Source organism: Mirounga angustirostris, unplaced genomic scaffold (genome assembly GCF_029215605.1).
Source record: "Mirounga angustirostris isolate CCGP_5_RB_7025 unplaced genomic scaffold, mMirAng1.0.hap1 SCAF_4, whole genome shotgun sequence".
In the NCBI taxonomy this organism is placed as follows: Eukaryota; Metazoa; Chordata; class Mammalia; order Carnivora; family Phocidae; genus Mirounga; species Mirounga angustirostris.
Window position 1 is genome coordinate 75,802,557 of NW_026991712.1, and position 19,932 is coordinate 75,822,488.

At 41.7% G+C, this 19,932-nt stretch overlaps 2 protein-coding genes across 7 annotated transcripts in view; one reads left to right on the forward strand and one right to left on the reverse strand.

Annotated features, from left to right (window-relative positions):
• TCEA1 (transcription elongation factor A1) overlaps positions 1-19,932 on the forward strand; it is an 89,913-nt gene that overhangs the window by 59,761 nt on the left and 10,220 nt on the right. Inside the window, exons 10-11 of one of the 4 annotated variants that reach the window (XM_064588326.1) lie at positions 6,406-6,520; positions 12,973-13,007. In XM_064588326.1, coding sequence (XP_064444396.1) covers positions 6,406-6,520; positions 12,973-12,992 — 135 coding nt within the window. In that variant the 3' untranslated portion in view covers positions 12,993-13,007. Of the gene's footprint in view, positions 1-6,405; positions 6,521-8,356; positions 8,504-12,972; positions 13,008-19,932 lie in introns of those variants that run through there. The other 3 variants (XM_064588323.1, XM_064588324.1, XM_064588325.1) reach the window with 3 other exon arrangements.
• The window catches only part of RGS20 (regulator of G protein signaling 20), a 46,074-nt gene that overhangs the window by 2,020 nt on the left and 24,122 nt on the right, over positions 1-19,932 (reverse strand). For 2 of the 3 annotated variants that reach the window (XM_064588328.1, XM_064588327.1), the window contains exons 2-4: positions 12,674-12,822; positions 5,265-5,351; positions 2,168-2,402 (exon numbers count right to left, since the gene is read on the reverse strand). In XM_064588328.1, coding sequence (XP_064444398.1) covers positions 2,168-2,402; positions 5,265-5,351; positions 12,674-12,819 — 468 coding nt within the window. In that variant the 5' untranslated portion in view covers positions 12,820-12,822. Of the gene's footprint in view, positions 1-2,167; positions 2,403-5,264; positions 5,352-12,673; positions 12,823-14,272; positions 16,289-19,932 lie in introns of those variants that run through there. The other variant, XM_064588329.1, reaches the window with a different exon arrangement.

Sequence of the window (19,932 nt, forward strand, 5' to 3'; positions counted from 1 at the left end):
AAGGTCCTTGGAGTTCATTAAGTTCCTTAAGAAGAAGTTGGGTTTTTTTTTCTCTGATGCTTTGCTCATCCTAGAAAAGGCTGTCTCAGACCAGAGCAAGCTCCTGGGCTCAGACTCTCCCCGTAGGATGCCAGATAAACAAGACTACAGGCTGCAGAGATGCACACATAGACATCTTCTCTTCTGTGCGAAGAACCTTAGCCGGACCAGCTCGGCCCCAGGAGGCCATGACAGTGTTGATGCTCTACGACGCACACACTCTTCTTTCGTATAAACCTGAAAATAGGACTAGCTAGATCAGTAAATATTGACTTCAGTGATCTATCTTTCCAGATGCATACACCCACTTTCCTCCTGGAAAGCCCCTTGTGCCCACACACAGGTAATTCAATACAGTTGACCTTGAACAACATGCTTTTGTATTGCATGGGTCCATTTATAGCGGATTTTTTTTTTTTTTTGATAAATACTGTAAGTGCATTTTTCTCTTACGATTTCTGAGTAAACATTCTTTTCTGTAACTTTATTGTAAGAATACAGTACAGAATACATATACAAAGCACGTGTTAATTGACGGTTGATGTTGTCAGTAAGGCTTCTGGTCAAGAGTAAGCTCTTTTTTTTTTTTTTTAAGATTTTATTTATTTTTTGACAGAGACACAGTGAGAGAGGGAACACAAGCAGGGGGAGTGGGAGAGGGAGAAGCAGGCTTCCCGCTGAGCAGGGAGCCCGATGCGGGGCTCGATCCCAGGACTCTGGGATCATGACCTGAGCCGAAGGCAGACGCTTAACGACTGAGCCACCCACCCAGGCGCCTCAACAGTAAGCTCTTAGTAGTTAAGTTTTCGGGGAGTCAAAGTTATTAGTAGACTATCGACTGTGTGGGGTCAGTGCCCACAACCCCGTGCTGTTCAAAGGCTAACTCTACATTCAACACAGATTGCATCTCCAGATCTCTTTCTTGTGTAGCTTGTGAAGGAAGAGAACTATTTATGTCCATCCAATTCCAAGTCCTTCTCATCCTTCCTTTTCCCTCTGGCTCTGTAGTCAGTCACAAAGTCTCGGGGACCCTGCCTCTTTAACCCCTCTCAGGTCTCTCCACCTCGTCCCTCTTCTCTGCCAAGCCCATTGGGGAGGTCACTCACCATTTCCTGCTGGATTGGTTCACTGGCCTCCTAACTGGTCTCCTGCCTCCTGAGTGCCCCTCAAAATCACCCCACTGGTTGGTCAGAGGGCTTTTTCTAAAGTACAAACCCCATTCTGGCTCTCCAACTTCAGACCTGGCACTGACTTGGCCATGCACTCAGGGTAAGTCCAAAGTTTAAACTTAGGAGGTCTTTATGATCTGCTTCCATGAATAACCCTGGTCTACCTTACTATTCCACTCAAGAATGTAAAGAATTTGGAATTCTACTTGGAATTTAAAGAAAGAAGGAGCTAGGGTTGCCTGGATGGCGCAGTCAGTTGAGCTTCTGACTCTTGGTTTTGGCTCAGGTCATGATCTCGGGGTCGTGAGATCGAGCCCCGTGTCGGGCTCCATGCTTAGCAGGGAGTCTGCTGGAGATTCTCTCTCTCTCTCTCCCTCTGCCCCTCCCCCCACTCACTCGCACCATTGCTCTCACATAAATAAATCTCCAAAAAATGTAAGAAAATCACCCTGACCCCATAGATTTTAGATTTGAAGGAACAAAAACTGGGGGATGGAAGCTTGACTGATGTCCCCCGACAGTCTCTCTGCTCTAAGGGAAGGACAACCCAGGTAAAACCTCTGTGTCATATTAGCGAGGCTATTTCTATTCAAATAAAAATACCTGTAAAAAATATTGGTGCTCAGAATAAAAGGATAATTTTGTTTAAAGAAATGCTTACAGGGTATAATGTTTTTAAACAGTGTTTACAATAAAATGCATAGACTCCCCCTTCTGGAGAATCTGGTGAAAGTCAGGAATACTTTCTCCAGAAAGAGGCACAAAAGCTTTCACAGATTTCAGGGGCCACTGAGAGCCCGCTTGTGGGACCACGATCCCTGGCATCTGGATACTACGAGTGCGGGCGGAGTGGTCATCTCTGTTTTGGAATAGCTGTCACTGTGCCTGGGTGACCCAACACTGACAGGGTTCACTTTACCAATGGCCTCCCGGGAGGAAGCCCCTTGTGGGGTACGTACCTCTTTAGGAGAAAGAATAGAAATGTAGTCTTCATAGATTATCCTTGCTTTCTCTTCAATGATGGTTTTATTAGCTTCTTTTTTCAGTTCCTCACATGCCATCCAGAAAAGCATATTTTCTTCACTGAATTCTGTCCGGAGGAATTCCCGGAAAGCATTCCTTCCCGCTGGAGTAAGCATTACCTTGTCGAAGGACTGAGCCCAGGCGTTGACCTCCTCCAGAGTGGGACTTGGGCTGAGTGGAGACGGAAAGGAAGGGGCGAGAGGGAGCTAGGTTATCGGTAGTTACTTTGCATTTCCTCACTAGAAACAAACCTTTTTCCCTTCTGAGGATGAAAATGTGCACCTCGGCCCTTTTAGGAAGGGAGAGGGCTGTGCTCATTTCCATCGGCCTTTGGCAAAAACACACGAGTGGGATCCCTTCAGGTTGTTTAGCTGGAGTGCATGGCTGCTGGCCAAATGCTCGCAGGCCGATCTCTAGAAGAACTGCCAAGAGCGTACTTGTTCACATCTCAATGAGTCCTGGCAAAGCTTACAACTGTAACAGTGAAGAAAAATCCCAGAAGCATCTGACCAAGATTTCCCAGTCACTTGTGACAGAAGTACGTCAGACCTCAGCATACCACCTTCCAGAGCAGCCACACGGCTGTGTCTCTTTTCGTGGTTTTTTAAAACTTGAAAGAGAATTTTAGAGAGAAAGGGGAAAGATTATGTTATATAACTGCAAGCTATAAAGGGTGATAATAAACACACACTATAGTTCAGCACTCACCGTGAGAACCAGCTGGTCACCACCAGCCGCACCTACCGCGGTCCCATGGCCGCACCCTGCTCTCCTGACTCCCCCACCCTGAGGGACTGCTAGGCTTGACTTTGGACTCACCCTGGTTTAGTTTATTTTTACTTATATTGTAATTATATTGAGGTCAGAAAGCTTCGTCTGTTCAACAATGATCGCTATTAAATGATTTCCTTCCCCCTACCTTTCTTTTCATTGTTTTTATGTAGGTAGATATCCCTGAAGAATATCTATCCTTCAGTGTTTTTTTTTTCTTCACTTTTAAAATGGCTGACTCCATGTTGTCTTCTGCCACTTGCTTTCATCACCCAACACTGTCTAAGATTCGCCCACGTGGCTGTATGTGGCCAGAGTTCCTGAGCACGCAGGATTTATCTCCAACTCTCCATTCTTGTACTGTCCTCATCTGGTTTTGGTATCCCTACTGAATTGATTTCTGAGACGTTTCGGTAGTTATACACGACCTATATAACCTTGGAATGATTAATTCCAGAATTGCTTTGTGGAACCAAACTGTAAAATCCATTGGATCTAGTGTTTATTTTGTAGGAGGGTATTGTGAGTTGAATAATGTCCCCCCAAAAGATATGCTGATGTCCTAACTCTAGTACCTCAGAATGTGACTAGATTTGGAAATAGAGTCTTTGTAGATTTAACTAAGTTAAGATGAGGTGATTAAGATGAGCCCTGATCCAGCAGGACTGATATTCTTTTTTTTTTAAGATTTTATTTATTTATTTGACACAGAGAGATAGTGAGAGAGGGAACACAAGCAGGGCGAGTGGGAGAGGGACAAACAGACTCCCCGCTGAGCAGGGAGCCCAATGCGGGGCTCGATCCCAGGACCCTGAGATCATGACCTGAGCAGAAGGCAGAAGCTTAACGAATGAGCCACCCAGGCGCCCCTAGGACTGATAATCTTATACAAAGGGGAATCTGGGGGGCACCTGAGTGGCTCAGTCGGTTAAGCGTCTGCCGTGGGCTCAGGTCATGATCCCGGGGTGCCCAAGGTCCCACTGGCAGGATGGTTAGCGTCAGGCCTCAATGAGGCGTTCTCGTTTTAGATACTAGAGCCTCAAAGCTTTAGTACAGAATACAATATACCGGAATATATAAGATAAAAGCCATTTTTAAAAAATTTTATTTATTTTTTTTTAGTAATCTCTACACCCAACATAGGGCTTGAACTCACAACCTTGAGATCAAGAGTTGCATGCTCTTCCAATTGAGCCAGCCAGGTGCCTCAAGATAAAAGCTATTTAAAAAATATTTTTTTTAATTTTTAATTTTATTTGAGATTTATTTATTTGAGAGAGAAAGAAAGAGTGAGCCACAAGTTAGGGGAGGAGCAGAGGGAGAAGCAGACTCCCCACCATGACCTGAGCCTAAGGCAGACGCTTAACCCACTGAGCCACCTAGATGCCCCTTGATAAAAGCTATTTTTAAACAAGCTCAGAAATTGTGGAAGATTTTTTAAAAGTTTTTATTTTTTTTAGAAATCTCTACACCCAACATGGGGCTTGAACTCATGACCCTGAGGATCAAGAGTCTCATGCTCCTCCAATGGAGCATGCCAGGCATCCCAAATTGTGGAAGATTTTAATATGCTTCCCAGACTTTGAAAAATCTGGGTAAGGATCAATAAGATAAAGAATGAAAAAGAAACACTTAAGTAACCTTTTCGGCTACTTGTTTTTTTCCCCTCAAAAATTAGCAGTTTAATACAAGGCCTATTTGAACAATGTTTTTAGGATATTTGTCCAGTATCTGTAATTATATAGATATAATACCAAGAAAAGATATTAGAATAGGTAAGCGAAAGTAAGCCAACTGATAATACAGGAACAAAAAGAGATTAATTTTAAAATCTGACATTATGGAAAGCAATTTATGTGTTTTCTTCCCAACTTTTTTTTCCAAAAATACTTAAATTAAGACAATCTACATTAGCTAGAGTATATAGTTAAGAAAAAAAATGGACTTTTAAAACTTTCTGAAAACCAAACATGTATGTTTTATTATGGTCTTTTATTTTAAAAAGTCTATCATACGAAAATAGGATAACACCATATTTTGTCAGGAAGCATCAATTTATGTTTGTGATTAGCAGGGATGAAATTAATAATGAGACTAATTTTTCTCCCTGTCACACAGTGAACTCTACAGAGTGGAAAGGGGGTGCCACATTATGATTTGATATTATTAAACTGCAGTTAGAGAAACTGTTACAATGATGAAAAATCAAAACAATAAGGCTGGCATTTCTGTCAATTTAGTGAGCTAAACAACGAGATTTACCTTTCTTCACAGGTTGGAAGCTCTTCTCGTCTGAGTTCATGGGAGGGCCTCCTGGGTCTCTGTTCTTTTTGGTTTCTAACAGTAAGACTGCATGAAACAAAACATTTATATGTCAGTTGAGATCATTCTGCATCAAGGAATATTTTAAAGGGAACTCCAGATTACCAAGTAGAATTTCTTTCTTTTCTTGAAAAACATTGACCCTGACTGGTTTTCTTAAGGAAACCAAAATTAGGGGCGCCTGGGTGGCTCAGTTGGTTAAGCATCTGCCTTGAGCTCAGGTCATGATCTCGGGGTCCTGGGATGGAGCCCCACTGGGCTGCCTACTCAGCGGGGAGCCTGCTTCTCCCTCTCTCTCTGCCTCTGCCCCCAACTCGTGCTCACTCACTCTCAAATAAATAAAAGTATCTTTATGATGCTAAAATATTAGCAAAACAAATTATAATATTGTGGTCTACACTAGTTGAGGGAGAGTTTACATTTAGATTAATAGTTTTTTTTTTTTTTTAAGATTTTATTTATTTGACAGAGAGAGCGGGAGAGCACAAGCAGGGGGTGTGGCAGGCAGAGGGAGAAGCAGGCTCCCCCCTGAGCAGGGAGCCCGACGCAGGGCTCGATCCCAGCATCCTGGGATCATGACCTGAGCTGAAGGCAGACGCTTAACCATCTGAGCCACCCAGGTGCCCTAAGTTATTTGCACTTTTTGGCTATTACAATTCTGCAGTGCATGTTCATGTACAGGTTTTGTCTGTGGATGTTTGTTTTTATTTCTCTTGGGTAGACACTTAGGAGTGGAAATGCCTTCCTATGGTAACTCTATTTTTAACATTTTGAGGAAGTCGCAAACTGTTTTCCAAAGCAGCCACACCGTTTTATACTCCTACCAGCGATGCTGGAGGGACTCACGTTTCTCCACATCCTTGCCAACACTTGTTAGTGTCTGTCTTTTTTATTCTCACCATCTCGGGGGGTAGGAAGTACTATCTCATTGTGGTTTTGACTTGCATTTTGCTAATGGCTGATGAGATGGAGTATTTTTTCATGTATTTATTAGCTCTTTGTATGTCTTCTTTGGAGACCTGTCTACTCAGATATTTCGCCTACTTTATTTTTTATTTAATGATTTTTATTTATTTGACAGAGAGAGCGAGCACAAGCACAAGCAGTGGGAGCGGTAGGCAGAGGGAAGGAGAAGCAGGCTCCGTGGGACCATGACCTGAGCCGAAAGCAGATGCTTAACCGACAGAGCCACCCAGGTGCCCCCCTACTTTTACTTTTTAATTTGACTTATTTTATTTTTATTTAAATATCTTTTAAAAATTTTTTTAAAAGATTTTATTTGAGAGAAAGAGAGAGACAGAGATAGCAAGAGAGAACACAGGCAGGGAGGAGAGGGAGAAGCAGGTTCTCCACTGAGCAGGGAGCCCAATGCGGGACTCTACCCCAGGACCCTGGGATCATGACCTGCGCCAAAGGCAGACGCTTAACGACTGAGCCACCCAGGTGCCCCTAAATGTGTGTGTGTGTTTTTAAAGATATATCTATTTATTTTAGAGAGAGAGAGTGGGGGCAGGGGACAGAGGGAGAGGGAGAGAGGATCTTAAGCAGACTCCCTGCTGAGCGCAGAGCCCAACTTGGGGCTCGATCTCACAACCCTGAGATCATGACCTGAGCCAGAATCAAGAGTTGGATCCTCCACTGACTAAGCCACCCAGGCGTCCCTCTTTGGCCTACTTATAAATTGGTTTGTCTTTTTATTTTTGAATTGTAAGAGTTCTTTATATTCTGAAGGCTATTCTTTTTTTACACTAATTCTGTATCTTTCTTCCTATTGAATTATTTTGTTTGCATTAGTTTAGCAACCATTCTCTTGGGATTTCCAGGTATACTCTCATATCTTCTGCAGATAGGGAGAGTCTTAACACTTCTCTTCTGATTCTTAGGCCTCACATTGTTTTCTCTTGTCCAACTGCATCAACTGATAGCTAAAATACAATGTTAGACAGGAGGGGAAAGCACAGACATCCTTGCCTTGTTCTTGCTTTCAGGAGGAATGCTTTTAGTTCCCCACTGATTTCAAAATGGATTTTTTATATTGGTTATTTGAGTTTGCTTTATCTATTGCTCCTGTACTCTTCTATTTCTTTTATTATAGCTTTCCTTTCCACTCTTTCCACCATTTTAGAAGAGTAATTCAGCCTAGTTTTATAGCACGTTTGCTTTATGGATTTTCATAATTGTGCGTGTGTGCAGCTCTGTTTTTCGTTAATGCAAAGTCATTAGAAATGCAGGAACTCTTCTGACTTGTTGCTTTCATGATGCCAGTTTCAGTAAATAATGGTTTCTTGAAACAAAAATAACTTAAGAGGCATCTGGAGGGTGTTCTCGCTGCAGGAGCATTAATACTGCCTGACTTCTTAGGCTTCTTTTGTAAGCAGAAAACATCAGTACACAATGGGTAAGAAAAATCAAAGAGAAAAAGAAAGGATGAATTTGACACAAGATTCTAAGAGAACTGGAAATTACATTGTGAATTAAATAATACAATCTTTATTTAAGCTTTGACATTTTTCCATGTCTTATTTTTTAAAAGTAAGAATATTTCTCAGTGAGGTAATGTGTTCTTAAAAAAGTGAAAAATATATTTTGTGTCAATTTTTTAACCTGAGTGTATTGTTATTGTTATAGTAGAACAAGAAAAGGTTGCTGGAAGCTAAAATAGTTGCTCATCATGTTTAAGAGCTAGTCAGTAAAAGGAGCCCCATGGTTAGACATATTTTGGTAAATTTTTGAGCTACAAAGAGGAAAAAGTTCTTCAATCTTTTACAAAGGAAAAAAAGTTTATTTTTAAGAAATTCAGCATCAGCATGACTTCTTTGATAAAACAAAATGCCAGAAGACCATGAAGCAGAATTTTGAGAAAGATAATACAAGGGCTTAGAAAACATATTTCCTTTTTCTTTTCTTAAAAATTGCCTCTACTATGTATTATTGACATGGATAAGTCTCAAAAGCATACTGAGAAAAAAAATCAAAGAAGTTAAACATTGAAACAGTTAAAGTTTGCTGTGTACCTTTTCTTTTTTTTAAAGATTTTATTTATTTATTCATGAGAGACAGACAAAGAGAGAGACAGAAAGAGAGGCAGAGGGAGAAGTAGGCTCACTGCGGAGCAAGGAGCCCAAGCGAGACTCGATCCCAGGACCCTTGGGATGATGACCTGAGCTGAAAGCAGACGCTTAACTGACTGAACCACCCAGGTGCCCTGTGTATCTTTTTTTTTTTTTTTTAAGATTTTGTTTATTTATTTGAGACAGAGGGACGGGGAGGGGGAGAGGGGAGAGAGAATTCCAAGCAGACTCCACGCTGAGCATGGAGCCCGACTTGGGGCTCGATCCCACAATCCTGAGATCATGACCGGAACCCAAATCAACAGTTAGATGCTTCACCAACTGAGCCACCCAAGTGCCCCACATTTTTTTTTTCCCTCCAGCACATGCATTTAAATGCTGTGTGGTATTGCATTGTATAACTACACTGCAATATATTTATCCATTCTCTGTTCATGAACTTTAGAGATATTTCAATTTTTCTCAATCAGATTAATGCTTCAGTGAATCCTCTCATACAGGTCTCTTTTTGCCTATGTGCAAGAGGTTTTTTTAGGGTAGAGTATTATATTTAGAAGGCTATATATTTAGCTTTCACATATCCGATCCTTGTTGGTAGGAGCACAAGTGGATTATGTTTTGTTTCATTTCATTTGTTTATTTTTCTTTTGGTTATTATATTCTTATAAGTTCTTTTTTATATGTTCTAGGTTTATGTTCTTTGTTTGCTAAATGCCTTGTAACTATCTTCTCCCAGTATGTTCTATCTGTTCATTTTACTTCTGATCTTTTGTTAAACACATTTTAAAAAGTTTTATTCAGATATAATTTGCACACCATAAACTCACAAATTAAATGGTACAAGTCAACGGTTTTAGTTTATTCATACAACTGTGCAACCATCACCATGATTTTAGAACAGTTTATCACTGCAAAATGAAACTGTACACATCCGCACCCATTTCCCCTAGGCCCAGGGAACTGCTGCTAATCTACTTTCTGTCTCTGTGAATTTATCTGTTCTAGACATTTCACATAAATGGAATCATACAGTATATGTTCTTTGGTGTCTGTCTCCTTTCACTTAGCATCATCTTTTCTTTTCTTTTTTTTTTTTTAAAGATTTTTTTTATTTATTTGTTTGAGACAGAGAGAATGAGAGACAGAGAGCATGAGAGGGAGGAGGGTCAGAGGGAGAAGCAGACTCCCTGCCGGGCAGGGAGCCCGATGCGGGACTCGATCCCGGGACTCCAGGATCATGACCTGAGCCGAAGGCAGTCGCCCAACCAACTGAGCCACCCAGGCGCCCAGCATCATCTTTTCAAAGTTCATCTATGTTTTAGCAGTTTCAATACTTCACACCTTTTATGGTCAAATCATATTCCACTGTATGGATATACCACATTTTGTTTTTCCATTCATTAGCTGATAGACATTTGGGTTGCTTCTACTTTTTGGCTAGTATTAATCACACTGCTATACATATTCATGTATAAGTCTTTATGTAGAATATGTTTCTATCTCTCGTTAGACACATTTTTATATTTTAATGTAGTCAGATTTATGGATCTTTTTAAAAAGTAGTTCTTCCCAATACCAAGATCAGAAAGATATATCCTGTATTTTATTCTTGGCTACCCACATTTAGGGCTTTAAACCATCTGGAATTGATCTTGTTTTTTTTTTTTTTGTTTTTTTTGGGGTTTTTTTGTAGGGAGAGATTGGGTTTTGCATGAGCTGCAATATAGGAATAGAAGTATTTTTGTGGATTTGGATACCAGGTAGGGTGACCAATTTTCCTGGTTTGCCCGGAACTCATGGGCTTTCTGGGGCATAGGACTTTTCAGTGCTAAAACCAAGACAGTCCCAGGCAGCTGGGATGAGCTGGTCACCCTAATACCAAGTATCTTGGTATTTATAAAATAGTTCATTCTCTTTTGTTAAAATCACTTTTGTCCTATATTGATAGTTCTCTATATTTCTTTCTTTCTTTTTTTTAGTTCTCTATATTTTACTGTCTTCCATCGATGTGGAAACTGTCTGTTATACTTCTAACTAATCAAGAATACCATTAATTTGGAAAGAAAATGTAATTTTTTTTCCTAAGGAAGTCTGAAGTTACCTCATTTGTCTACCATGAACATGAGATTATTTGCTTACAATGTTGGATTCTTTTTAAAATTAAATATGTTTTATATTTGATCAGTTTGTGTCCATGATTGTTACTTGCTTCCCATGACGTGTCCTCTGGGTTCACTTTTTCTTCCCGAAGTACACCCTTTCTTGTTCTTTTAGGGTAGGTCTGAAGACCGTTAGCTCTCTTGGCCTTTGTATGTCTGAAAATGTCTTGTTTTACCCCCCACTCTTGAATTATAGTTTGACTAAGTTTTCCATTACTTTTCTCCAGTTCTTTGAAGACATTTCTCTATTGTATTCTTTTAATTGAAGCACGATGAACATACAGTGTTGTATGAGTTTCAGTGTACAATGTAACAATTCAACACTGTTTCTCATTGCTCTATTGTCTGTTAAGTACACACACAGTATGTGCTGCAGGAGTGTTGGCTATGATGATGATGATGTCTAAGCACAGCTCCGTCATTTATTCACCCTAGCTGGTGCCAAGAGAAGGAGCCTGCTCTGGAAACGGCAGCCACCATCTGCTATGCTCACTCACACCGTCAGTGCTGTACATTGTTCAGGCCACCATCTCGGCCTCCTGTGTCCCTCTGAGGCAACAGAGAAGGGAGGGGGACGGGGTCAACAGGAGTCTCTCCGCACCAAGATATCTCTGCCCAACTCTCACACAATCATCTCTAATTACCTCACTGAAACTGATGAGTGGAGTGAAAGACTGGAAGAGGGGCTGAAATGAAACCCCGTCACCGCTGGGGAGTATCCTCCCGGTCTAGGGAGGGTCCTGGACACCCACGTGTGTATGGTGTGCAAACATGGGCCTCTCCTCCGGTTTCCTGCCGAGTCCTTTAGATGCCTACTCGGGGCTGAAGCCTTGCGGGAGCGCCAGACTGCTTGGCTCCCACGTCCCTCATATTCCCACTTTCCGTCTGGGGTTTTGCTTTGAACAGGCCAAGCACCCACCATCATGACTCCAGCAGGCCTCAGAGTGTGGTATTGCTGGGCCCCATCCACCGGATGGGGACTTCTTGGAAGTTAACACTAGCTCAAATCAAGCAAGAGACCAAATTTTCCTGGACATTTAATATCAGCCTCCACCTGCTTCGCCCCAATTCTAACAGTCCCGCCACTGTTTTTGATAGCTGTGCTATCACTTGGTCATGTTCTCTTCTGGGGAGTGAGGGCTTGGTCCAACTTGTGGTCAAGACTACATAAACATACAATAATTTAGTTGCCTAAAGTTAGGCACACATTTAGTGGGCATAAGCACTTCTTGTAGCCAAGATTTCAGAAATGCCACTTAACGTTCCTATGATTTCTAGGTGTAAACTCTATACAATTTCTCCAGACCTTTGACAGTGACTCAAATGGTCAAGGATACTTTCCATTCAAGTTGTGTATCTCTCTTTTGAAGCAAAGATTGTGTATCTTACTGTACCAGTAAGTTAGCCTACATTTTTATATTCTTCTGTTAAGCATATATTTTGACATTTCTCTTTATGAAAACATGACATTCATGAAAGAAAAGCAGAAGATAAAATCCAGGCACCCTCTACTTAACCTTAACCTTTAAGACCCACCTTAAATTCTAACTCCTCTACAAAGCCTTTATTACCAAGTAGACTGCCTTGAGTTCACTCCTTTCTAACCATCTAGTTATTGTTTCTGCCCAAATATTAATATTTGATCACCAGCGGCCTTAGACTATTCTTTAGTTGTTTAACACACTAACCTGATTTCAGGGATTTGAATAGAAATCCCTTGAGCTGGAATACAGAGCCCCTTTGTGTGTGTGTGTGTGTGTGTTTGTTGTTGTCCTTCAGATCCCAAATCAGTGTCAGGCATATAGTAGTTGTTTAAAAACATGTATGGGGGCACCTGGGTGGCTCAGTCAGTTAAGCGTCCAACTCGTGCTTTCAGCTCAGGTCATGATCTCAGGGTCGTGAGTCTGAGCCCCACATTGGACTCCACACTTAGTATGGAGTCTGCTTGAGATTCTCTCTCCCTCTCCCTCTGCCCCTCCCACTCGTGCTCGCTCCCTCTCTCAAATAAATATTAAAAAAATAACACCAAAAATGCCTAGAGAGTTAATCATAAGCTGGCACTACTCAGGGACACGCATGTGCCCGTCAGGAGGGCAAGACGGAAAAGGCCCGACCTTACCAGGAACAGCTGCAGCAGCAGCACCAGCAGAAGCAGCAGGTGTTGGACCCGCGGTCCCCCGCCCCGGGCTGGCCTGGCGTGGAGTCCGTGGTCTCCTGGGCTGCAGGCATCTGCCGTTTCCGCATCTCCGTCCGCTCAGATCGCATGGGCTGCAACCGTGCAAGCAAAAGGGGGGCCAGTTACCACCACACAAGGCCAAAGAGTCAGTTGTCTGGACCGCTGAACAGATGCAATTATGACTCTCTCCAGGTCATTTCTGAGAATTCTGGCAAAATTTGGTGCTTATCATCCCTTTCTAGAGCCAACGTTTCCTGTCTAGCATCTGCCAATCACTGTGAATAAAAGGACGAATGGCGGAGTCCCTGCTCTAAGGCGCTTCCAGGTCAGGAGAGGACTCAGACAAACACTGACATCACCTATGGGAAGCCATGGCGGTGACAGCTACGATGAGGGCATTTTGCAGGCCTGATGTTTCCTCTGGGCTGAACTGCCAGGGAGCAGTCCCGGGTGACAGTTGAGTTAGGGATGCCCACAAGGCATGACTGTGTGAGCACTGTGGGCCAGAGCATACATGTGGGAGGAAGCCAGGCCAGCATGGCAGGCATGTTAACAAGGCAGTAAGAGGAAACGTCCCAAGAGGGAGGACAGAAGTCCTGGGAGGCCGTCGGGTTCTGAGACCCCACTAACTAACAGGTCCAAGTCTTAACTAGCTGTGAAACCTTGAAGAAGTTATGCCGCTCCAATATGTGCAAAGCACCCAGACCCCCACCTGCTACTTAGTGTTGCTGAATTATTCCCAGGAAGCAAGGGAGGGCTGGGGACCCTGGCCTGCTCTGACCTGTCCTGCCATCTGCAGAGACAGTCCCCTTGGCCTGTCCCAGTGGACCGCAAGCCATTGCAAACAAGGTCTACGCCCTTCAACCTCCCCTTTTTCTGAAGACCATGAGAATGGCTAAAGGAGAGAAGCATAAAAGCAACGTAAGAACAAGAAATTGCCGAGTGCACTTTTCTATTTGATGCTGTGATTCAAATGTCGATGAAGTAAAAGCAAAAAATACCAAAGCTACATTAAAGAACCTTTAATAGGACTTTGGGATTAAATTCTGGATGTGTTCTTCTATTCCAGCAGTAGATTTAGCTCTTCCTACTATTACCAATTCTTATATTCTATTGGACTTTTTGAAAGATTTTATTTGTCAGAGGGAGAGATAGCACGAGCAGGGGCGGGGGTGGGGGGGAGCGGCAGGCAGAGGGAGAAGCAGGCTCCTTGTTGAGCAGGGAGCCCGATGCGGGAGTTGATCCCAGGACCCTAGGATCATGACCTGAGCCGAAGGCAGACATGTAACTGACTGAGCCACCCAGGTGCCCCTGGACTTTGTTTTAATGATTATAGTTTTCGTATATGTTTTTATATTGGGTAGGTGAAGTTCTCTTCACAAGTTTAAAAAAGAATTGTTTTTGGCTGTTCATGTCTGTTTTCTCCTCCAGTTAAATTTTGGAATCAGCTTTTCTAGGTCCAGAAATACCATGCTGGGATTTCGAGTAGGACCACATTGAATTTATATGTCTGTTTATGAGAAATGACATCCGTTTGAGTACCTGCCAAATCAGGATGAATCCTCTGGAGTAGCCCTTTATCCAGGATGTAGCTCCAAGAGTGCAAGAGAGACGCAGTCAAGTGTTTAGCGTCCTTTCCTCCACAGCCGGAACAACGCTCACAACTCCCGTCCACAGTGCCCAGCCGGAGCAGTCCAGGATGCCCGCACTGAGGCGGCTCACTTGTTCAAAGGGTGGAGACAGACATCTGTCCAGCTCACGTCGTGGGGAGACAAGCCCCCTTTAATGCCCCTAGGGTGGAAACCTGGGGCTCCTCCAGGCATCTGCGCCATTGCAGCAGAGACACGATGGTTTCCCTTCATTCAGGACACTGAGGGGCAAGGATGAGCCAGCACAGCCTCCAAACAAAGGTGCCGGGAGCAGGAGATGCCCCAAGCAATTATTTTCTACGAGCTACTGATGCAACTGGTCTCTTTAACAAGAAAAAAAATCCCAATAGCTTCCCAGAAGGAAGGACTGTGACGTGGTAACATCTGCGGGTTTCAAGGGACTACTTTTCCAACATCTTTGCAACACTGGGTCTTCCCAATCAGTACATGAAATACGTGTTCATTGAGAGCCTCTCTTTGGTAGATTTTGAAGACTTTCCTCAAACAGGTCCTGCACATTTTTGATAGGTTTATTTCTGAGTATTTTATGGATCTGTTTTTGCATTGTAAATACTTCCCCACTTCAAGTTTCTAAGTAGTTATTTTGGTGCATAGGAAGGCTAAGGGTACTCTATCTGGCCTCCCCGCTGACTTCTCTCGTTAATTCTAGTAGTCTTTCTACTGATCCTCTTGGGTTTTCTAGGCGGATGATCATATGGTCTATAAATAGTCACACTTGTCGGTTTACTTTCTGTACCTTTCCAAGTCCAAGATGCTTCCTTGCCTTGGTCTTATTTCATTGGCCAGGAAGATCTGTAAATACTGAAAAGTAGCAGTACTTGTAGGTACCTTTGACTTCTTCATGACTTTAATGAGAAGACTGATGGCACTTTGCCCATATGTGTAATGTGTGCTGGAGGTTTCTGGAAGAAGACAGTTTTACGGAGTTAAGCATATTTTCTTCTATTAGTTACATAGTACAAAATAAGTTGTGCCTGCTTATCTTATTATTTATTTATTTTACTAAGAGATAGTGTGAGTGGGGGGGGAGGGGCAAGAGGAGCAGGAGAAAGACTCTCAAGCTGACTCGAGCTCAGCGTGGCGTCCACTGCGGGGCTCAATCCCAGGACACCGAGATCATGACCTGAGCGAAACCAAGAGTCAGCTGCCCAACTGACTGAGCCACCCAGGCGCCACCTGCCCCCTCCTGCGTATCTTATTAGTTAACACATTTTATTTGCTTGTACACACCTCATGTTTGTAAATCCTGGGAAGACTTAATGATTTAGTGAGCAAACTCCTCTGAGAGAACATCGTAGGGCTGCTCATGACTAAAGGCAGCCTTCAGAAATCAAAGGCAAATGACATCCAAGTCTCTTCTTACACATTTTAAAACAGCTCTATTAAGGTGGAACAAACATACAGTCTGCACATACTGTTTAGAGGGCATAATTTGATAAGTTTTGGCACGCACAGACCTGTGAAACTACCACTACAATCATGAACGCATTATCCACCGCAAGCGTCCTCACACCCCTGAGGACTCCCTCCCGCAGGCCCCCCTCATCCGCTCCTGCCTGTTCTCAACAATCACTGATCTACTTTCTCCCACCATCTGTTAATTTGCATTTTTTAAGAATTTTATACAAACGGAATCTTCTTTGGCTGGCTTCCTTTACTCAGCCTGATTATTTCACGATGGTTATGTATATCAATCATTCATTCCTTTTTAAAAAATTTCTGAGTATTCCATTGTCTAGATGTACACAATTTGCTTATCCATGCACCTATTGCAGGCCTTACACCTTACTGATGGTTCCGGAAAGGATTATATATATATATAAGGCATTGTCTTCTTTTGAACACGGAAGTCTTTTATCAGACAAGATGAGAGGTGCACGTGACTGACATTGTATTAAAATTTACAGCACTGTATACAGTTGTAATGTTTCTAGTTTGTTCTTCCACATTGAATAATGCTGGATGATTATGTTCTTTTCATATTTCTTGGACTAGTCATGGTTGTTAAGTATTTTCCTCACTTACAATTCTTCCTTTCTTTTCTCAGTGTTCCATGTTTCAGTTCATCTTCATAGAGTTTCAACTCAGCTTCATAATCTATTTAATTTTTCCTCTAACATTAGAATTTCTTGTATGGTTTCTTGGAAACCTGACATGTGGTTTAGTAACGCTGACATCTTCAATCATTTAGAACTTTGGATAAACAAGAAATGTATGCTATTCCTATAAAATCTCCGAGCAACCTATCTCCTCTCAGTGCTAAAATCTCTAAATGAATAACAATGGTTTTCACTCAATTACTAGGTGCTGGAATGTTCAGTGGAGGGTAGTTAGTCTTGATGATTTATGCCCTGCTGAGCCATGGTGGAATAGGAAAGTGTGAGAAAAGGCAAAAAGTGATAATAAAATCTGAATATTAAATATTAGCAAAATATTGATATTGTTGGATTGTGTCATTAACACATGGACTTTGTTATACCTTCCTCTCTACAAAAAAAACTTTTTTTGATAGCAAGGATGCAAGCTGTGGGGAGGGAGAGGGAGAGAGAATCTTAAGCCCAACCCTGGGCTCCATCTCACAACCCTGAAATCATGACCTGAGCTGAAATCAAGAGTTAGATGTTTAACTGATTGAGCCACCCAGGCGTCCCCTTTCTCTGTACACTTAAGTATGTTTGAAAATTTTCTTTAAGTTTTTAAAATGTTAAATTCTATCAGTTAAAAAATCTATTGAGAATATGAATCTATTAAGAATATGAATTTTCCCTTTTGAATAGTGAATGAAGTAAATGAGATTAATGAATGTCTTGATTTTGAATCAACTTTACCTTACTAAGTAAACTCTTCTTGGGTCTAAAAGATGGTTATTCTTTTATTATACCGCTGAGATTGATAAGGAGTTTTAAAAAACCAATCAATCTTTTTTTAAGATTAAAGACTTAATTAATTTATGTGCACGAGGTTGGGGGGGAGGGGCAGGGAAGGAGAAGGAGGGAGAGAATCTGAAGCAGACTCCATGGCGCCGACGTGGGGCTTGATCTCATGACCCGGAGATCACGACTTGAGCAGAAACCAAGAGCTGGATGCCCAACTGACTAAGCCACCCAGGCACCCCTATCTATCTTTATTAGGAAATTATTTTTGTCTGTCGTGAAGATTTGCAGAATTTGCCGGTAAAATTACTGAAATCTCTCAAGAGTGGCTTGTTGACTATATTTTCAGTTTTTTCTTTCATTTGTTTTTTCATTTTCTTCCTTTCTTTGAGTCAATATATTTTTCATCTCCTGTAAAAAATCCATCCATTTCATCTAGTTTGCAAATTTACTGAAACTCATTATTAATAGTCATCTTACCACTGTCAGAATGCGATGCTTTAAGTTACTGCCTGCTTGTTTGAAAGACAAAAGTGTAATTGCTTCTGGGAGAGTTGTATATTTAGGGTCATAAAATATTTGTAGAGACTTAATTTTTCAACGTGATAGCTGATTAATATGAGGCCTAAAAACATGTATTATAAATACTTTATTTATTTGTCAGAGAGAGAGCAAGTGCACAAGCAGGGGGAGCTGCAGAGGGAGGGGGAGAAGCAGATTCCCTGCTGAGCAAGGAGCCCGATGTGGGGCTTAATTCCAGGACCCTGGGATCATGACCTGAGCCGAAGGCAGACGCTTAACCGACTGAGCCACCCAGGCGTCCCTAAAAACATATACTGAATGAATGCTACCTATTTACAAGATTTTTTAAATATACCATTGGTATGTATTAGCTTAGCTAGTCCTTTCAGACACTGGCATATGATCTGATTAGCCGAACTAGCTTCATGTATCTTTTTTCCTTTGCCTTTACTGTATCTGTGGGAGAACTCTGTACACATTTCATTTCCATTAATTCTCTCTAAATACCATGGAGTCAGTGCTCCTTTATCTTTGCTATTGTTTTCCTCTTTAGGCATGTATATGGCATGGACTGCTGGGCATCATTTCAGTGCGTGTGGGGATGTCACAGGCATAATGCCCCAGTGACTGCCTGCCTTTGTTTGAGAAGTTCTATGAATACAAAACCAATGTCAGTGACCTCAGAGGCTTTATTCTATAATTTATGGCATTTAAAGAGCAGCCTGAGGAAATGGGAATAACCTAGGTTGACAATTTATTAAATAGTCAGATTTTAACCAAAAGATAATTCTACTCAAACATGGCTTTTCCCAATTCCTAGGAACCTGGCATTTAAGAGAATTCTTTCAAAGTTCAAGCAAAAGCCAAGGCAAACTCTTAATCTTGATCATACGCTTTTAGTAATTTGGAATCAAAAGTAGTATCTTGTTAGAAAAAAATATAACCTGACCTTAATTAGCACAGAAAAGTTATTTCTGGTAAACTTAAACTTGGTGCTTGGATGATCATCAACAGCTGTTTATTTTCATTATAGTTTCCAACCTCTGAAAACAGTCATTTTTGAATTACACATTGGGAATATGATGACACATCAACTACTGTATGAAAAAAAACCTTCCTTCTTAAGGCCTAAGACCTGTTAGAATCATAGACAAGGGTACAGACTCATAGACAAGATGCCAATGAAGGAGAACCAAGAACCTTAGAGGGCATAAATTCAGAACCATCCTCAGCAATTCTTAGAAGATGATCCTACCATCAGGGGACAGTTCAGGGCCCTGAAAGTTAAACCAATGTATAAGGAAACTAGAGAGGCCAACTTCCCATGAGGGCAACCCAAATTTCAACTCCATCTATACAGCCTCTGAGTTCCTTTTTCTTTAACACACCTTGGCTTTCGAAGTATTTTCCCATTGGGCAGTTCTCCATTGTGGATCATGAGTGTATGAAAATTAATAAAGGGAAACCTCACTAAAATGGAGTCGGGAGACCAGAAGGAGGAGCTCTCACCCCTTACCAGTTGATGTCAATTACAGGAAGAATTGCCAATTACACACTCCAACTGAAGAATCCCCAACAGGAAAGAATCATCAATTACAGGCCACAACAGGAAAAGATACACATTGCATCTCCTCCAAGAAATCAACTACCCCAGCAACCCAGCCAATGAGAAACCCTCATCACCCTGAACTCTTGCTTTTCTCAAATGGACATTTTTTTCCAAAACAGCCCCTCCCTTAGCTTCCTCCTTCTCCATACAACAACATTCCTGTCCTTTGTTGGGGACTAGCCTACAGTTTTTTTTGCCATGGCTTGCCTGTCCTAAATTGTAATTCTCTGCTATTCTTGAATAAACCTGTTTTTGCTGGTAAAATAACTTATTTTTATCACTGTAAATTTCATGAACTTCTGTTTTCATTTCCATTATTCTTTATTTATCTAACTTTCTCGAAAACTACTTTGTTAGCTTTCTCCCTCACCTCTGGCACTAAATTCTTAGTTGATTTATTTTCCATCATTGCTGTTTTCTCATTAATGCATTTTGGGCTACACATTTTAATCCAATTACTGCTTTGATCATAACTATGAGTTCTGATATGTGGCACTACTGTTTAATCCAAAGAACTCAGATCAAATG